At 36.1% G+C, this 20,062-nt stretch overlaps 1 protein-coding gene across 1 annotated transcript in view; it reads left to right on the forward strand.

Annotated features, from left to right (window-relative positions):
- The window catches only part of LRRIQ1 (leucine rich repeats and IQ motif containing 1), a gene marked incomplete at its 3' end in the record, with an annotated part of 219,205 nt that overhangs the window by 131,325 nt on the left and 67,818 nt on the right, over positions 1–20,062 (forward strand). Inside the window, exons 19-23 of the mRNA XM_079775698.1 lie at positions 1,501–1,590; positions 2,250–2,371; positions 2,899–2,994; positions 3,238–3,320; positions 9,719–9,820. Coding sequence (XP_079631824.1) covers positions 1,501–1,590; positions 2,250–2,371; positions 2,899–2,994; positions 3,238–3,320; positions 9,719–9,820 — 493 coding nt within the window. The remainder of the gene's footprint in view (positions 1–1,500; positions 1,591–2,249; positions 2,372–2,898; positions 2,995–3,237; positions 3,321–9,718; positions 9,821–20,062) is intronic.

The following is a 20,062-nucleotide window of genomic DNA, read 5'->3' on the forward strand; positions in this document are numbered from 1 at the left end:
CAGAATCCCAACATAGTTACATCAATTGGGAGACAGGTTCCTGGTGCTTCCTACTCCACCATCTTCCCAGAATCCTCTGGAACATTGCCTTTTATAATATTGTCTCCACATCTTCACATCTTCTCTGTTCTCACCAGACTAAGAATACTAATTTGATCATAGCTGATATGCTGTAGATCTTGATCTTTCCTGAGATATATCTGGATTTGCCTTTATTTGTCATACAAAAGAAATAATTTAAAAATCTGAGCCCAGAAACCTGTTTGCACTTTTGCATCAAATAGCATTCTTAAACCAGATCTAACTAGGATCAAACTGTGATACATACATATGTCAATGATCTCTTTCTTCCTTGAAGGAATTGGACAATGTACCTGTTTAACACTAATCAAAGGTGTCCTATTTGCATAGATATTCAAATAATATAAATTTGATTAGGTTTTCTAAGACTAAATGCTATATAAGTGAAAGTCTTTCATTGCAATGCTAGCCTGTAGTCAGGATATCTTAGTTTTGCCTTTCCAATGGTCTTTCAGCAATAGTCAAGAAATTTTGCAATTGTATAAATTGAAAATTGCACTCCCATCTCCCCAGAACATAATCATGCTAGTTTTTAAATCATAAATATGTTTGATCATTTTAGAACCTTTTAAGAAACAAGTTTATTGGTATTCTGATCATCCTTTTTTTTTTTTAATAAAGATTCTAAAAACGTTGTAGAGCCACAGAAGTTTATTCTAAATCAGATTAGATCTTCCAAGCAAATAAAATTTGGGTAATTATGTCCGAAGTTATGCAAACTAGCGTAACTAGTATAGTCTCATTATAGGAAGATAAATAAATTTGTAAATTACATAAATGAAATAAAGATATTCTAAGATAAAGAGTAAAGGGATTTAAAATGGGAGCTTTCAAAATTTAAATTTATCTTTTTTACTTTAAACACTTAAATGAGATAATACAATATTAAGAACTGTGTTTCTTATATTGCCATAAAATTATTTTTCCATCTGTTCAGAATATTTGTGAAATTTTGGAAAAATATTAAATAAAAGCTATCTTATAGTGTTTATAGAAAAATGGATACTAATGTGTTAAACTACTATACATTTTCAACAGTGAGGTTTAATGGAAGATACTATAATTTATATTATAAATAACTAATAGATTATTTCTCTCAGTTACATCTAGCGTTGTCTCAGAGTCATAGTTCTCAAACAGTTAAATACACTGAGCAGTCTGTACCTCTCACTGTTAGAGCATTTGAGTACTCAAGTTCTCACTTTATTCCACTGGGGATAACAAAAAATCTTATCCCATTTTTTAGAATGATTGCATTAAGCAGATGCATAACATCTCACAATAACAAGTAGAAAATTTTCCTGTAAATAAAAATTCTGATATGTTTTCTTAAATTTAGTAGTATATAAGACAATTTAGAAATTCTTTGTAAAAGTTACGCAAGCTAAATTATGTACATTAATGCTATTATTTGTGCAGGCTGCCTTAGAGAAAGAATGGCTAGCTGTAGATTCCGCCTGCTTCCCTTCACAAACACAGCTTCTACCAAACCAGCTGCACTGGCCAAAGGTAACATGTCATGGAAACCTCTTAGTGCTCGATCTGTGCTCATTTCTTAGGGTTGTGCTATTTTGCAGTGATTAATAATACAATTTATTGACTTGAAAAACACAATTACTTTTAGAAGCCTCTGACTTCCTCCTCATCCCCAGATGTAATTATTCATGTAGCTTTTCTTTCATTTGCTCCTAATTTTTTTCTTTATTTTGGATTTCTTTCAACACTTTATTTCACAGTAGCAAAAAAAAAAAATGATGCAGTTCAGCTGCATATTTGGCAGTAGACTAAAATCACTAGTTGAAAGCACTTTTAAAATATAAAAATATGCATTAACAGGGCAACAGCTGAAGATTCTCAGTCAGAGGTCAATGTACTGCAATATCTGTTATTTATTTGATAATCTTTGAAGTTTTTGTTTCCTAAGATTTTTAAAGATCTTTGCAATTAATCATTTTGTATATGCAAACTATACCAAAAAGCATATTCCTCATCACTACAACAAAGAATACTTATATCTTTATTATTTAAATTTCATTTTATTATAATGATCTATTTTTATGCATTTTCCTTATGAGGCTACTTGCTTTCTGCTCCATGTAAAATAATACAATATAAATGCTAGGATTTTTCAATTTATTTTATATTTATGTACATTTTCTCCTGATAAGTTTCCTGGAACCTTAAACTATGATGATACTTCACTTAATTTACCAAGTCGTCCAGCTCAAGCATGGATATGTAATGAGAAAGAAAATTTATTTTCATCGGAACACACACAGTTCAGTGGCAGGTAAGCCAAATCACTTCTTGGACCAACCCATGAATGACATACTTAAGAAGAATATTACATTCTTTGAAAAAGTAGGAAAATAATGAAAATAGGAGCAACTTTACTTGTTTAGAAGATGGAGCAACATTTAGTGTTAAAATACAGTTATTTTATGGAGTTTTCAATGTAATAAAAATATGTAAGGTAGTAGATTCATTCAAGAAACTACAAAGCTTGTGTCAGTAAAATAATGTAATTGTTGTAAACAAGTAAACTTTTAAATACTATTATATAGGTTGAGATAAAAATTAGAATAAAAATTCTGGTGCTGCATTTCTTTCCACAAAAGGATTGAAATATGCTTCAAGTAATTGCAATGTAAACATTTTAAATTAATGGCAGACATTTATTGCTTTTCAAGATAAAGCTTTTCTGTAACTTAAATGGATTTTATTTTCAAGTTTGAGGCAACATAAATAGCTTGTAGTTTTAAAAAGTGCTCATATACTTGTGTTGATTCAGTTGTGTGGGTTTTTTTCTATTGCCAGGTCAGAAAATAGCACTTTATCCCAGGCACCTGAATCAAAGACCAGCAGAAAGGGTTTGCTAAAATCTGAAAAAGAGGAAAAAATTTCAGAAGAATGGTATGTGGTCTACTTTACACTAAAATATTAAAGATTTTTAAAATGGAAAGACTCAGATATTTTTCAAGATTTCAAAAATACCTTTATAAGTTTTTAAGAAACTATGTATCTGTTAAATTTCACATTCTTAAATGGAAATTCAAATTTGCTTTAAAATAATATAATTCAGATATGTATGCTTATATGTATATGTTTATTGCCTGGATATTTGTTTTGCCTTTATTAATTTTAATCTCTTAATAGGGGCTTTAAGGATATTTCTACTGCTCAGCAAATGCTGAAGAGAGCACAGAAAATGAAATCAAAGAAATTAAGGAAAAAATTAGGTGAGTATTCAATGCTCTTTGAATAATAACTGTGTGTTTGACATGGAATATACATTCTTTTAAAATATTTTTACCAAATTGTATTTAATAAGAACAGAAATGAAATGCAAATATGAGTATTTCTGAGGTAATAATTCCAAAAATAAATAAAATTGTTATTACAGTAAATTATTTGTTATACTCTTAAATGTTTTTACTTTTTTCTATTTCTTAACTACTTTGCTATTGATTCGTCTATCTATTGTGCATTCAAAAAATTATTCTGTAATTTATTATTGAGCAGGTTTATTTTGGCAAAAGTTGATTTTAAAGAGCATCTGCTTCATGTGCTTATTCCTCTGTGTGTTTTTAAATTGCATGTTTAGTCAATACATATTTATGTAAATTCATCAGGTCCATGAACTATTCATATTAGCTATGAACTTGATAATTTGGAAAAGAAGCACAATGATATGCATCTTTCATGATTATGTAGAACTTGGGAAAATAAAATCCACTTAGTTATAGAAAAGCATCTTTTCTTCTATCCCACTTGTCAGGGCTATTCTTTAAATCACTTGTTGTTCTTTGGATAACTTTAATCATGTTAGTATAATTACTTAATATGTGGAGGAGTTAATAGGTGGCAGGGTGAGAAATAGCAAGTTATTATGACTTTATATCTATAATTTGCAAATTGCATATATATTTCCATTTACTCATAACCTTATAAATATTTACTTATGAAATCATAGACTGAAGCATACAAAGAAGCATTCAAAAGGTTAATTTTATCTTTATTATTTTTCTATGTATTATTATTTATTATTAGTTCAATAGTACAATTCTAGGTAGCATATATAATATATATTTAATGAAAAGAAAAACAAATAAAAATAACCAAAATACTGTTAGTTTTCAAAGAATAACTGATATGTGTTGGCATAGTACTTACTAGCCATTGATAAAGTACTGGTAATTCATTTTTATATTTACAAATGTTTAACTTTCCTTTTTTTGGTGTTATATTAGTGATATCTTAATTTTTTATTTTTGAGATAACTAGTATTGTTTGTTATCTACTAAAAGTTTGTCAGTTTTAAAATATTAAAATTAATGTCAAGCATATTTTTAGTACTATAACATTAGCTGTTTTGATAATAATAAAACTTTCTGAAACTCGTGTGGCAAGTTCAAATATCAGAAGTGGCTTAAGAACTGATTCAACCAATGTTAAACAATGACTAATTTATGCTCAATATTTATTTTAAAAAGTATTTGCATGGTTTCTGATACTGAAGCTAAGGAAAACTTTATTCTGTTAGACTCAGTCTCTGGAAATATATAGAGATTTTTCTTACTAATTCTTATAACTGAGCAATTATTTTTTAGGTTGAGCATAGTAAATAATATGTTTTAGCAAAAGTTTGAATACAGAATATGCTTATACATAAAAATAATTGCTTTAATGGCCAAAAATTAGACATAATTATTATCAGGCAAAAATTAAACCTCTTTTTATCTGTCACAAGGGGGCATGGTAGGTTAACAAACAAAAAAGTACAACTAGTCGTCCAAGTTAACAACTACATCTTAAATTTAACATTTTAATAGTGGTAATTAAGCATGGCCTGTTAGGTAAAAATCCAAAATGGCAGTTGTGTAATTTTTATTGGTATCTTTACTCTAATTACATGACTATAAAACCAATTGCATTCCTATTACTGTGTGAAGTTCTGTATCTTCCTGTTAAGCTTTTGTTTTACCAAAGTACTATTAGATTGATGAAATAAAAGGTTTTTTTAAAAATTGAGTTCTAAAATGTAAAACTTAATGATAACCATAAATTCTCCTCATTCTGTTTCTCTACTCTCCTCTCATAACAGATACACATCATAAAAATAGTCAAAGTAAGATTAAAGAAGAGAGTATCAGTGGGCCCTTCTCCATTATGATGCTTTAATATTCCACCAGATTGATGATGTAGCACTTATGTCATTTTGTATCTGTGAGCAATTATTTAACATTGTAACTTGAGTCTTCTTTATAGAATAAAGCATTTTCTAGTACTTTTCCAGTTTTATAATTTAATCAGTCTCTGATATGCTATTTATTTGAATATGACCTAATTAATGACCCTAATTTAAAAATTCTACTCATTAATAAATTAAAATAGTATTTTAAATATTTAAATTCTGATGGAACTTAAAAATTTACTAATACTTTTCAAATATAAATGGAGATATATCTTACATGGACAACTTGAAATTTTCAAGCCACCAGAGGGCAACATTTTCCTTAAAACTACTGGAGACTCACCAGCTCTGTGGGGGTAGGGAGGGTGGCAGGTGGGGCTTCAGAGAATAGAAACTTTTAATTAAACAGAACAGTTACATCCTAAATCTAACACAGTCACAATTTTCAAGGAGGTGAAGCATAAATGCATGGAGTATGGAAGCTTTAATTCAACTTTCTGCCATGAAAAACCTTAGAGCAAGTTGCTCTGTAGCAAGCACTTAATAATATTTTCTTTTTATATCTTTTACATATATTTATTAGCCAAGGGATATATGAGACAATAATATTTGATTTATGATGAGAGTGAGAATAGGGCAAAAGGCATGGGGTCAATTATTTAAAGAAAGTTGCAGGTAGAGTAATAATACCACTGAGAACGCTGATTAATGAAGAAGCAAGGGGCTGAGGAAACACAGTGTGGGCAGCCATCAGGGGAGACTCAATATTGATGACTTCTATTGTGATAAATGAGCCCATTTGCTTTAAAGAGAAGAAGCAGGAGGAGGAGGGGGAGGGCCAGGGAAATTAACAGGAAGCCACAGGAGAAAATACAAAATTGTGAGAAGTTACCATGATTTTTTTTACTCAGTTTGGGTTTGGGTTCTGATTATTGTTATTCCTAGTAAGTTGATATTTCCTTCATGATGGACATAAGAACAAACCAGTTATGACTAGTCTTGTTTTTGTGGGGTTTTATATGTTTGTCTTTTTGTTTTTACTGTTGCCTTATGCACAGAATTTCAGCATGTGGTGGTCTGCCCTGGAAACTAACAGATACCTAGGGAACTTTAGAGTTTGGTGCTGTAGTCAAACACATGTGCAAGATGAGAGTTGCTGGTTTATTGAAAATATGAGGGTCAATAACCTAAAGGTAGTGAGTATACTAGTAATTGGTAGCAAGACTGAGATGAGCCAAGTGGGGAAAAAGAGTGAGGGACTGGCTTTGACGTGGACCAGTCCTCAGAGAGGATGAGTCCTGGGCATAGGGATTTTGGTGAAGAACAGGTGGCAAGAAGCTTAAGGGCTATGGACATAAGGCTGAAGACATAATGTTTCTAACATTTATCATGGCTTATGCATTTTGAATTTCATAATTAGAGAAAAGAAAGAGCAGGTTGGAGAAAAAGTAATCTATAATAATAAAAGGGTAATATGCTAATTAGACTGGACATCATTCCGGACATCCTTTCGGATGAAGCTGGGGGGTGCCAGAGGGAATCCAGTGCTGGCAGCCCGGAGAAGGAAGGCCTACTCTTAAACGGATTTCATGCATCGGGCCTCTAGTTTAGTTATAAATGTAGAGCCACAAGTAGAGATAAGTATCATTTTGCATCTATTTGTAACACCTAGCACAGTGTTAAGTACATGCTAAGCATTCAATAATTAGTGATTTTATTTCAATAAAGAAAATAGCTTGAGACTGTGTTGGTAACATTTAGTTATAGCCAAGAATTAAGCCTGCTAGAAAATAAGACAGGCTAATTTTTTTAAATATGAATTAAGCAGTTCATAGGCTACAGCAAAGAGGTCAGGTTGTAAAATGGTAAGGCAACTAAGGAATGTTAAGGGGGAAGCATGAAAGGGGAATAGTGAAGACAAAACTGGTTAAATGAAGTTTATTAATGATGTGTTTTGTTTTCCTCAGTGATTTCCAACAAATTTACAATAATTTTATCAAATCTTACCTTCTTATATCCGCAAAATGATGATAAAACTCATTTGAATAGTAATGTCCTTAATGCCAAGACTCTAGTTGTTCTACACTGAATACCCAGAACTTAATACCCTGCCTGGTATATGGTAGATGTTCAATAAACAACTGTTAATCAAATCAGAAATAAGTTATATAAGAGTCACTAAATACAGTTGACTTTGAGTATGTGTATGATTGTGTGTGTAGGGTAGTATAGTCATTTAAGTGCATATTTATAATTTTGAAGGCAAATTTAAATTAGTAAATATTACCCCTTATAAGATGATGAAATACAGTTAGTCTTTCAGTCTTAACATAAAACTTATTTTACAACACTATTGTTCTTGGCACATAAAGAAAATGGATAATAGCCAGATTTTCAGTATGAAGATAGTGAGGATAAATCAGTGAGCTAAGGTCAGGATTATAGAAACTAAAATGGGATTCCACAGGGAAGGAAATAATTTTTAGTATATTCTAATTTCTAAATAAAATTATGTTGTTTAAATGAGATAATGGAGATAAAGTTTTAAGTACAGTGCCACATACATACTAGAAACTCAGTTTACTTATGGGTTTCTTTAAATATTTTATTAAGATGTATTAAAACCTATTTCCCAGACACTGGGCAAGTCATACTGGGAGCTATAAAGACTTTAAAGAAAGGACAAACTATTGATGATATCAGAGGAATCAATTTAAATGTATAAACCTGATTTTACAATGGAAGAAAAGATGTCACACGCTGTACTCTTTGCAATATCCTTATCTCTAAGCTTTCTTACTCGATTATGTAGTTTTTGAGGGTAAGAATAGTGTCTTGTTCACAGTGCTATTTCCAAGGACTATTAAAATTAAGTGATTCCCTCCCCCCAGAATTACTACGTTTTTGTTTATCATTATCCCTTTGAAATTTGAATTAATTTAAGTTTTAAATCAATTTAAGATGCTAAAATAAGAATGTTTTGAAATAAAATACTAAAAATGTACCACTCTTTATGTGCTTTTGATAAATAAAATTATCTTACTGAGTAAATAGAGCTAGACAACTATTAAATATTTTGTGTATATTCGCTTATTTAATCTTGATAATAGTGTGAGGAAAGTGTTATTGTTATCCATATTTTACATAGTAAGAAATCAAGTCACAGACAAATTGTTATTTCCCCAAGGGAGTGCCAAAGTTCTTATAAAAGATCAATAGGTTTTATTCTATTTTGCTATGTTGAATAAAATGAAATCAATTTTGGATCCATCAGACTTTTTTCAATATATTCCACCTTGTTATATGAAAGATTCATCATTTAAAGAATATAAAAATTGAAAATATTATTATTTATGTTGTAATTATTCTAGTATGCTTGCTAGCTGACATTAGTTGAGCATCTACACTTATGTAGACACAAGTTTTGATGCTTTACACACATGATCTCATTAAATCTCACAGTAATACTTCAAAACCAAATTTTTTTTCTATTGGACAGGGGACAACTATAGTCCAGCCCTCCAATGGTCTGAGGGACAGTGAACTGGCCCCGTGTTTAAAAAGTTTGAGGACCCCTGCTATAGAGCCATCCATTCAAATAAAAAGAAATATATAGGGCCCTCCATTTACAATTATCCTACTTATCTTGTAAAATTACTAGATTTAGAATTATATTGGATATAAAAATATATAGGATTTTTTACGTTTTTGTTATATAAAATACAATAAATTGGGGCAATAAAGAAACTATTAATTTTTCTGTAAAATTAATGAAAAATCATTTTATATCTGTTCCTCATCACATTAGTTATCTTCCTTCCATCTCACCTAGCCCAGTTTCTCATAGTTTAGAGGAGAAAAAAAATAGGGTATTTGATATTTCCTAAAATAATAGCTTTTACCTATTATGCATTTATGGAAATTGTGTTTATTGCAGCAGAAATATTAGGGATTTAAATGAGCTAAAATAATAAACAGTGAAGCAACTTCGCAAATAAAAGGATGATGCCATAACTGGAAATTTTAAATGTAAAATTTGTTCACATTATTAGTGTTTCTGCTTTTTGTATTAAATAGTAACTATGTGTTTAATCAGATAACCAATAGTAGCTTGGAAATCTTCCTTCCTCTTGAATTTTTTGCAATAGTTTGAGGAGGATTGGTGTTAGTTCTTCTCTGAATGTTTGGTAAAATTCACTTTGGAAACTATCCAGTCCAAGACTTTTGTTTGCTGGAGTTTTTTGATTACTGTTTCAATTTCATTAGTTGTTATCAGGCTAATTACCTTTTCCTATTTTGAGTCTTTAAAAAATAATACCATCAATTTCACAGAGTTTTATAGAGCAAGTATCATATTTTAATATTATCATAAAAATACATAACTATTTCAGAGAAGTAATGATCCAGGGCTGACCTTCTGTCTTATCTTCCTATTTTGTCCAGATGCCACTGTGCGCCTAGCATTATTCAAAAACAATGAAAATAAGGTTTCTGCTACAAAATCACCGAAGAAGCTACAACCCAGGAGACGTGGTTACTTTGAAGGTATGTTTAATCACAGATTCATAGAAAAGTAAACAATATAAAGATGAAAGTGTGTATTTAAAACAAATTTTTAAAATCCTCAATAGTACTAAAGGACATATATGAAAAATTATATATAAGCTATAACTAAATAAAAATCAAAACATGGTTTCTGGAGCTAAAATATGGATTTAGTGTATTGATTAATTAGCATAGTGTTTTAGTATTTATGTCCATGCTTGCATAAATTTGAATTCCTTCTATTTTTTGTAAGAGTCTTATAATGCTGTATCATTAGTTTTACTATATAATTTAAATTTTATAATGATAGATAATATTAGCCTTTGTCAATGGAAGTGATCAAATATTGAAATGATATTCTAATGTATTTAATTTACTACCAATATACACAAACTGTATTAAATATTTAAAATTAAAATCTGGAATTTACTGGAATTAAAATGTGTTTTCAATATAAAATAAGGCTTCACTTTTAGTAAGGTTTTATTTTCTTATTACAATCCTAACTTCACCATTCACTATTTTAAAAGAAAAAATGGAAGCGGACATCCTTGTCTTCTTGTTCCTGTTAAGGGAAGCACTTTTAGTTTTTGCCCATTGAGTATGATGTTGGCTGTAGGTTTGTCATCTATGGCCTTTATTATGTTGCGGTATGATCCCACTATTCCCACTTTGATGAGTGTTTTTATCAAAAATGAGTGCTGGATTTTGTCTAATGTTTTTTCTGTGTCTGTTGATCATGTGATTTTTATCCTTCATTTTGTTTATGTGTTGTATTACATTTATTGGTTTTCGAACATTCTACCAGCTTGTATCCCTGGAATTGCATCCCTTGCACTTGGTCATGGTGTATGATCTTTTTAATGTATTGCTGAATCTGATTTGCTAATATTTTCTTGAGGATTTTAGCATCTATAGTCACCAAAGATATTAGCCTGTAATTTTCTTTCTTTGTAGTATTTTTATCTGATTTTGGAATTAGGATAATGCTGGACTCATAAAAATAGCTTGGAAATCTTCCTTCCTCTTGATTTTTTTGGAATAGTTTGAGGAGGATTGGTGTTAGTTTATCTTTGAATGTTTGGTGAAATTCACTTGTGAAGCCACCCAGTCCAAGACTTTTGTTTGCTGTTTATTATTATTATTATTATTATTATTATTATTATTATTACTGTTTCAATTTCATTAGTTGTTATTTATCTATTCAGGTTTTCTGATTCTTCCTGATTGAGTTTTGGAACATTGTATGTTTTGAGGAATTTGTCCATTTCTTCCAGATTGTCCAACTTGTTGGCAAATAGTTGTTTGTAGTATTTCTAATAATCACTTATATTTCTGTGGTGTCAGTTGTTATTTCACCTCTTTCATTTCTGATTTTATTTACATACTAGAGGCCCGGTGCACGGAATTTGTGCACGGAGGGGGGTTGTCCCTCAGCCCAGCCTGTACCCTCTCCAATCTGGGACCCCTGAAGGGCAGTCGGACATCCCTCTCACAATCCAGGACTGCTGGCTCTCAATTGCTTGCCTGCCTGCCTTCCTGATTGCCCCTAACCGCTTCTGCCTGCCAGCCTGATCACCCCCTAACCACTCCACTGCCAGCCTGTTTGCCCCCAACTTCCCTCCTCTGCCGGCCTGGTCACCCCTAACTGCCCTCTCCTGCAGGGTTGATCACCTCCAACTGCCCTCCCTTGCAGGCCTGGTCCTTCTCAACTGCCCTCCCTTGCAGGCTGGGTGCCTCCCAACTGCCCTCTCCTGCTGGCCATCTTGTGGTGGCCATCTTGTGTCCACATGGGGGCAGGATCTTTGACCACATGGGGCAGCTATATTGTGTGTTGCAGTGATGATCAATCTGCATATTACTTTTATTAGATAAGATAGAGGCCTGGTACAGGGGTGGGGGCCAGCTGGTTTGCCCTGAAGGGTGTCCCTGATCAGGGTGGGGTTCCCTTGGGGTGTGGGGCGGCCTGAGTGAGGGGCCTGTGGTGGTTTGCAGGCCGGCCACACCCCCTGGCAACCCAAGCAGAGGCCCTGGTATCTGGAATTTATTTTCCTTCTACAATTGAAACTTTGTAGCCTGGAGCAGAGCCAAGCCTGGGGCTCCCTCCGCGGCGGCAGCCATTTCTGTTGGGGTTATCATTGAAACTTTGTTGCCTTAAGCGGGTGGGCCCGGCCAGGGTGTGCGGAAAGCTTTGCTTCCCCTGTTGCCGCCGGCAACCCTGGCCTGCTCTCTCAAGCTCCATTCTGCCGCCATTTGTTTGAATTTGTTTACCTTCTATAATTGAAACTTTGTAGCTTGAGTGGAGGCTTAGGCCTGGCAAGGGCCGGTGGAAAGCTTGTTTCCCTCTGTTGCCTGGGAAACCTTGCTCTCTGTGGCTGTAGCCATCTTGGATGGGTTAATTTGCATACTCACTCTGATTGGATGGTGGGCGTGGCTTATAGGCGTGGCTTGTGGGTGTGTCAGAGGTATATTTGTCTACTATTAGGTAGGATTTGGGCCTTTTCCCTTTCTTGATGAGTCTGAGTAAAGGTTTATCAATCTGTTATATATTTTCAAATAACTAGCTCTTGGTTTCATTGATATTTTGTTTTTTTGTTTGTTTAGTTTCTATGACATTTATTTCCACTCTGATCTTTATTATTTCCTTCCTTCTATTTACTCTGGGTTTTTCTTGTTCTCTTTCTAGTTCTTTTAGTTGTAGCTTTAGATAATTTATTTGGTATTTTTTCTTTTTCTTTTTTATATATATTTTTTAAATATGTTTTTATTGATATTTTAAAGAGAGAGGTAGGGAGAGGGAGAGAGATATATATAAACACCAATGAGAGAGAAATTGATCGTCAGCCTCTGGGCACACTCCCTACTGGAGATCATGCCCACAATCTGGGCATGTGCCCTGACCTGGAATGGAACCAGTGACCTCTTGGTACATGGGACCATGCTCAGTCCACTGAACCATACTTGCTGGGCAAGATTTTTGTATCTTGAGATAGGCCTGTAATGCTATGAACTTCTCTCTCAGGATTACTCTCTCTGTATCCCATAGATGTTGGGTTATTGTGTGTTCATTTTCATTTGTTTCAAGGTATCTTTTGGTACTGATGAACAAAATAGGTCTAGAGGCATGGATGCATGGAACAGACTGACAGGTCCCAGAAAGGAGGGGAGTAGGAGGGAGATGGGAAGAGATTAACCAGGGAACTTACATGTAAATATGCATAACCCATGGACACAAATAATAGTGTGGTGAGGCCTGGGTGGAGGGGGGAAAAATTGGGGTAGAAATGGGGACATCTGTAATACTGTCAACAATAAGACTAAATAAATAAAGCCCTAAAAAATGATACAATAGAAGAAAGAGTGGAAATTCTGCTAAAATTAATACCAACTTGACAGATATTACCTGTTAAATAGGAGTGTTGTTACTTTAAAATGGAAATGCCTAGGGAAAAGGATAATTGGGGTATTTTTTCCCTTTAAATTAGCACATACTTAAAAATCAGAAAAGAAATTTATCCTAACATGTTCTTTTGCATTTTCTCTTTTCCTATGAAATGTGAAGCTAAGTAACTATCAAGAATAGTTTATATGTGCATATGGTATTAATTTCTGTGCTAATATAAAATACTAGAGGCCCAGTGCACAAAATCCATGCACGGGTAGGGTCCCTAGTGGCTGCCTGCTGCTGGCCAGGGCCTTCTTTCATTCTATGCTGCCCCCTGGTGGTCAGTGCATGTCATAGAGAGAAATCGAACTCCCGGTTGGTCGAACTCCATAGGGGACACTTTGCATATTAGGCTTTTATATATATACTAGAGGCCCAGTGCACAAAATTCGTGCACTGTGGGGGTGGGAGGTCCTTCAGCCTGGCCTGTGCCCTCTCGCAGTCCGGGACCCCTAGTTCCTTACTGCCCACCTGCTTGCTGCTCCTTACAGCTTGGCTCACTGCTCCTTAGCGCTGCCACGGAGGCAGGAGAGGCTCCCGCCACCGCTGCTGCACTCACCAGCCATGAGCCAGGCTTCTGGCTGAGCGGCACTTCCCCTGTGGCAATGCACTGACCACCAGGGGGCAGCTCCTGTGCTGAGCGTCTGCCCCCTGGTGGTCAGTGAGCATAATAGCAACCAGTCGTTCTGGTCATTCTGTCGTAATGGTCGCTTAGGCTTTTATTATATAGACTAGAGGCCTGGTGCACGAAATTCGTGCACGGGTGGGGGGGTAGGGTGTTCCTCAGCTTGGCCTGCACCCTTTCCAATCTGGGACCCCTCGAAGGATGTCCTACTGCTGGTTTACAGAGATCGGGCCTAAACCGGCAGTCGGTCATCCATCTCACAATCTGGGACTGCTGGCTCCTAACCACTCACCTGCCTGCCTGCCTGCCTGATTGCCCCTAACCACTCTGCCTGCCAGCCTACTTGCCCCAACTGCCCCCCACTGCTGGCCTGCTTGCCCCCAAATTCCCCCCCGCCCACCTGATCACCCCCAACTGCCCCCCTTGCTGGCCTGCTCACCCCCAACTGCCCCCCCTGTTGGCCTGCTAACCCCAACCTACCCCCCCACTGGCCTGCTCACCCCCAACTGCCCCCCTGCTGGCCTGCTCACTCCAAGCTGCCCTCCCGCTGTCCTGATCACCTCCAACTGACCCCCACTAATGGCCTGCTCACCCCCAACTGGCCTCCCTGCTGGTCTGGTTACCTCCAATGGCCCCTGCCATCCCATCCTGGCCTGATCACCCCCCAGTAGCCCAAGGTCCCAGCCCCTCTTTTTTTTTTTTCAGCGCCTCCTTGAGCGGTTGCCAGGGCCGGCTGGAAGCAAGTATCTAGGATTTATTTATCTTCTATAATTGAAACTTTGTAGCCTTGAGCGGAGGCCAGGGCCAACCAGGAAGCTAAGCTTGGCTTCCTCCATTGCCGGGGGCAACCCAAGCCTCCTGCTTGCTCCAGCTCCATGGCCGCCGCCATTTTTGTTGGGATTTATTTATCCTATCTAATAAAAGAGTAATATGCAAATTGACCATACATCCACTACACCCACAAGCTACAACCACCAGCCAATCAGGAGCGAGTATGCAAATTAACCCAACCAAGATGGCTGCGGCCACAGAGAGAGTAGGAGGCTTGGGTTTCCCCAGCAATGGAGGAAGCCAAGCTTTCTGCCTTCCTTGTCCTGCCTTGGCCTCTGCTTAAGGCTACAAAGTTTCAATTATAGAAGATAAATAAATCCCAACAAAAATGGTGGCAGCCACAGAGCTGGAGAGAGCAGGAGGCTTGAGTTGCCTCCGGTGATGGAGGAAGCCAAGTTTCCGCAGCCCTGGCCTGCCTTGGCCTCCACTGAAGGCTACAAAGTTTCAATTATAGAAGATAAATAAATCCCAGATACCAGGGCCTCTGCTTTGGTCGCTGGGGGGGCATGGCCAGCCTGAAAACCACCACAGGCCCCTAACCCAGGCTGCCCCATGCCCCAAGGGAACCCCCACCCTGATCTGGGACACCCTTCAGGGCAAACAGGCTGGCCCCCACCTGTGCACCAGGCCTCTATCCTATCTAATTCTCCTATCTAATAAAAGAATAACATGCAAATTGACCATCACTCCAACACACAAGATGGCTGCCCCCATGTGGTCAAAGATGACTGACCCCATGTGGACACAAGATGGCTGCCACAAGATTGCCAGCAGGGGAGGGCAGTTGAGAGGGATCAGGCCTGCAAGGGAGGGCAGTTGGGGGCCATCAAGCCTGTAGGGGAGGGAAGTTAGGGGTGACCAGGCTGGCAGAGGAGGGAAGCTGGGGGCAACTGGGCCTGCAGGGAAGGACAGTTGCGGGGGACCCAGGCCTGCAGGGGAGAGCAGTTAGGGGTGACCAGGCCTGCAGGGGAGGGCAATTAGGGGCAAACAGGCTGGCAGGGGAGCAGTTAGGCATCAATCAGGCTGGCAGGGCAGTGGTTAAGGGGTGATCAAGCTGGCAGGCAGAAGCGGTTAGGGGCAATCAGGAAGGCAGGCAGGTGAGCAGTTGGGAGCCAGCAGTCCTGGATTATAGAGGGTGCAGGCTGGCCTGAGGGACACACACCCCTGTGCATGAATTTTATGCACTGGGCCTCTAGTCTTCTATAATTGAAATGTTGTAACCTTGAGCAGAGGCCAGGGCCAGCCAGGGCAGGTGGGAAGCTTGGCTTTCTCCATTGCCAAGGCAACCCAAGCCTCCTGCTTGCTCCATCTCTGTGGCTGGCCACCATCTTGGTTGGGTTAATTTGCATACTCGCTCCTGGTTGCTCGGTGGGCGTGACTTGGTGTAGCAGAGTGATGGTTAATTAGCATTTTTTCTCTTTTATTAGTGTAGATAGATACTAAGAATAGGTCAAATAGTGGTAGAGATAAAGAGGACTATATAACATGAAACATTTCCACATATGATCTATGATACAATGTGTATTTTTGTTTTCATTTCCACATGAAATATGTTTAAGGTTTATTTTTTCTACCTTAAGTACATTTGGCATTTCATTAATTTCACTGAATGACTGTTATATATGTGCCAGATATTCTAGTGACTAACAGTTACATTAAGACTTTTTTTTTTTAAAGAATGGGCTTGTCAAAAATTGTTGTGTGTAGCAGAACTGTCCCCGCCCCTCAGTTATATGTTTATGTCTGCTCCCTTTTCAAGGGGAAAGAGTGAGGCAAATAGAATTTGATCATTGCTGGCCAGGTTGAATCCACATTATGTTTCTGCTGCTCTGACCTCACCCACCTCCCTGACTCACTCTTATTTGTAGCCAGTCAACTTGCATGTTAGCAGCCTGACTGAAACTGGCCTCCCTGTAGAGGACACGTTTTTAAACCAGGCCTATTGAGATAAAATTTACATAGTATGAAATGTACCCATTATGAGTACAATTCAATAAATTTTGATATAGTTACATCAATATTACCACAGTCTAACTTTATAACATTGGAAGCCTTTTAATTTTCTTAAAAAGTTTAAATAAAATTAATAACTGGGCATCTTACCTTCCATAAATGAGGGAGAGCAGAATTAAATTTAGCTGGAGGGTTAGATTGAATGACTCTATGTGGAAAACTATCTCAGCACAATGGCATGCCACATGGTCATATAATTTCTTTGGTATTGTTGAAATTAGATTATAGTATTTGACTATTTCTTTCTATAATACCCATTTCTTTTATAATAATGTCTGATATTTTTAGCTATATTTAAAAATCCCTTTTTTAAACTTTGTAATATTGTCAAGTGGGGTTTTCATAATTCCTCTTATAAGTTGTACTAAATTTTTTTATTATTATTGTTGACTTTTTCTGGATATCACTAACAGGACAGAAAGAATGGTGGATATACTCTATTAGTCTAGCGTAAAATATATGCTAAAGTTTGAGAAATTTTAATATGAAATATTGAATATAAAATTACATTAAATTTTATTTTTTAAGACATTAAATTTTATAAAGTAGATAATCATACCCTCCTAACAGGCTTTATCTTATAGAATATCTGTATATTTTATCATATTCATAACATGTTGGAAATTTTTGTCTAGGTGCTAAATTTAGAGCTTTAACCCAAGCACTATCATACCATCTACCTGTTCCCTGGATAATCTCATATACAGGCAGTGTGTCAGATATCAATTAAGTCTATGATACTTGATTAAAAGCCTGAGGACTTTACAGGTTCAACATTTGTTTACTTGATCTACTTGTTTATGTATAGTATTTATATTTATTTAATGTTAGGTACCTGTCTCAGTTTGTCCTTTATCACCCATAATCCCTACTTTGGTTTCAATATCTGGTTTTTGCCTTGGAATTTGATTCTTGATTTGTCACTTTCTTGTTCCTTACCTTGAATATCTCCCACCAACCTTCCTTTGTTTTTTGTGTGTGGGGTGTTCAATGTTTAATTTAGAGCCCTGACATACTCTTCTACAGCTATCACTTGTATGAGAGGACACATATCTTCATTGATATAAGTGTATACTCTAAAGTTAGTCTTAACACAGTTTGAATCTTGATTCCACCATTTTTTGACTCTGCAAACTTGGGGACATTATTTAACATCTATTAGCATTATTTTCACCTGTAAAATTGGATGCTAATAATACTTAGTTGTTGGGGATTACATGAGATCCTACTTGTGAAATGCTTGCAACACAAAGTATAAATACATAGTTAAGTGTTTACAATATTTCATTGTTAGCAACATTCATTTCATTAGTATAGCTTTATTTTTCTATTGTTTTGAATTGGTAGTGTTTATTATATTTCTTGCTAAGTACTATGCTAAGAATTTTATATAACTCTCTGATTCAATCTTCTTAGAAATTCTGAAAAATGTATTGTAACTGTCAACATTTTACAGATGAGAAAACTAGTTTTGAGAGCTTGATAAATGACTTGTCCAAGATCATACAGAGAATAAATGGTTGGAGGGAAATGAGAATAATTTCTTTATCCAAAAGAAAAAGTTAACAAATATCAAACAAAAATTGAAGAACTAAGGTTTTTAGGTAACCCTGAAGTGTATACAAACTTAGAATAAAAATATTTAAGAAAGGAATAAAGACATTACTAAATTAGGCAAAACTCTGAGAGACTACTCAATTTTGTTATTTCTCATACCTTACATTAATATGATTTTAAAGATATGTTTTTATTGCTTTTGAGAGAGAGAGGAAGGGAGAGGGAGAGAGAGATTGAAACATCCATGAGAAACATCAACATCAATCGGCTGCCTTGTGCACGCCTCCTACTCTGATTGAGCCTGAAACCAGGGCATGTGCCCTAACCTGGAATTGAACCACTAACCTCTTGGTGCATGGGTCAACGCACAACCACTGAGCCTCACCGACTGGGCACACTGATATAAATTTAAAAAACAGTTCAGTGCCAACATGATAAAGATCTGATCTGTACCCTATATTAGCTGCTACCAAAGCTAATATTATTATTAATATTATGATTATCTAACATTATAAGTATCTATTAGACTATAAATAAATAATGACCACATTTTCAAATACCTATTTTAATTTTCAGATAGATAAAAACCTCTCCACACAGCTCTAAAGTAAACACCATATTTTGGCTTCATTTCTTCCTCTTTCTATTTATACATAAATTCTATGACTTTCTTGCCCTCATCTTCTGAAATTTTTAAATTTGCTATTCCTAAAGCCAATGCCAAATTAACACTTTTTACTTTGAATAATGACAGGAGCTAGAAAAGCCAGCAAAAAAAAAAAAAAAAAAAAAGGATCTGGCCCAACAATCTTCTCAGAGAGGAAGTTTTAGTATTTTAATATTTGCCTCTCCAAAACCTGGAACAATTTTACTTGATTTTAAAATCAAGATTTTTCAATTTTCAGTCTGGTGCTGTCATCAGTAACATGTTCCGATTTCTCCTCTTATAAAACTTAACACTTACCAGTACACATATCTTATGTCCATATACATCATAGATATTAAAATATTTTTGTATTATATTTTTTAGTATTAAAGGCATTAACCTTTTGCACTCGGATGTCGAGTGTGACTCAACATGGTTAGCATTAGAATAAAGGAATCGAGAAAAAAGCAAGCGAGTGCAAAGGGTTAAGAGACCTTTAATTTCTATAATTCTACTTCTGAGCATTTCTAATCAAACCATCTTCTTTTGTGCTTTTTTAAATTTATTATAGGACTAGAGGTTCGGTGCACGAAATTCGTGCATGGTTGGGGGAGGCGGTGTCCCTCAGCCTGACCTGCACCCTCTCCAATCCAGAGCCCTCGGGGGATGTCCAACAGCCAGTTTAGGGATCTGGCCAAAACTGGCAGTTGGACATCCCTCTGGCAACCCGGGATCTCTGGCTCCTAACCACTCACCTGCCTGCCTGTCCTAACCACTCTGCCTGCCTGCCTGATCCCCCTAACTGCCCTCCCCTGCCAGCCTGGTCACCCCTATTAACTTTTCTTTTTTAATCTTAACCCCTTCACACACAATTGTATTTGAATTCCTTACTGGCTTCTCCCTCTCACACAATTTTTCTCTCTCCTTTATGTAACACTTTTTCCTACTGACTCATCATTTATAAACTTTTCTTTCTTCCTTATTTCCTACTTCTGTTCCATCATCCTTCTTCCAATCTTTCTCCTACCCTCCCTCCCTCCCCACATTCCTTCTTTCCTTTATCTTTACCCCTCCCCTCTCTCCCCTTTTCCTTCCTTCCCACCTTGATTTTTTTCTTCACTTCCT

Source organism: Cnephaeus nilssonii (genome assembly GCF_951640355.1).
Source record: "Cnephaeus nilssonii genome assembly, chromosome: 6".
Classification (NCBI taxonomy): Eukaryota; Metazoa; Chordata; class Mammalia; order Chiroptera; family Vespertilionidae; genus Cnephaeus; species Cnephaeus nilssonii.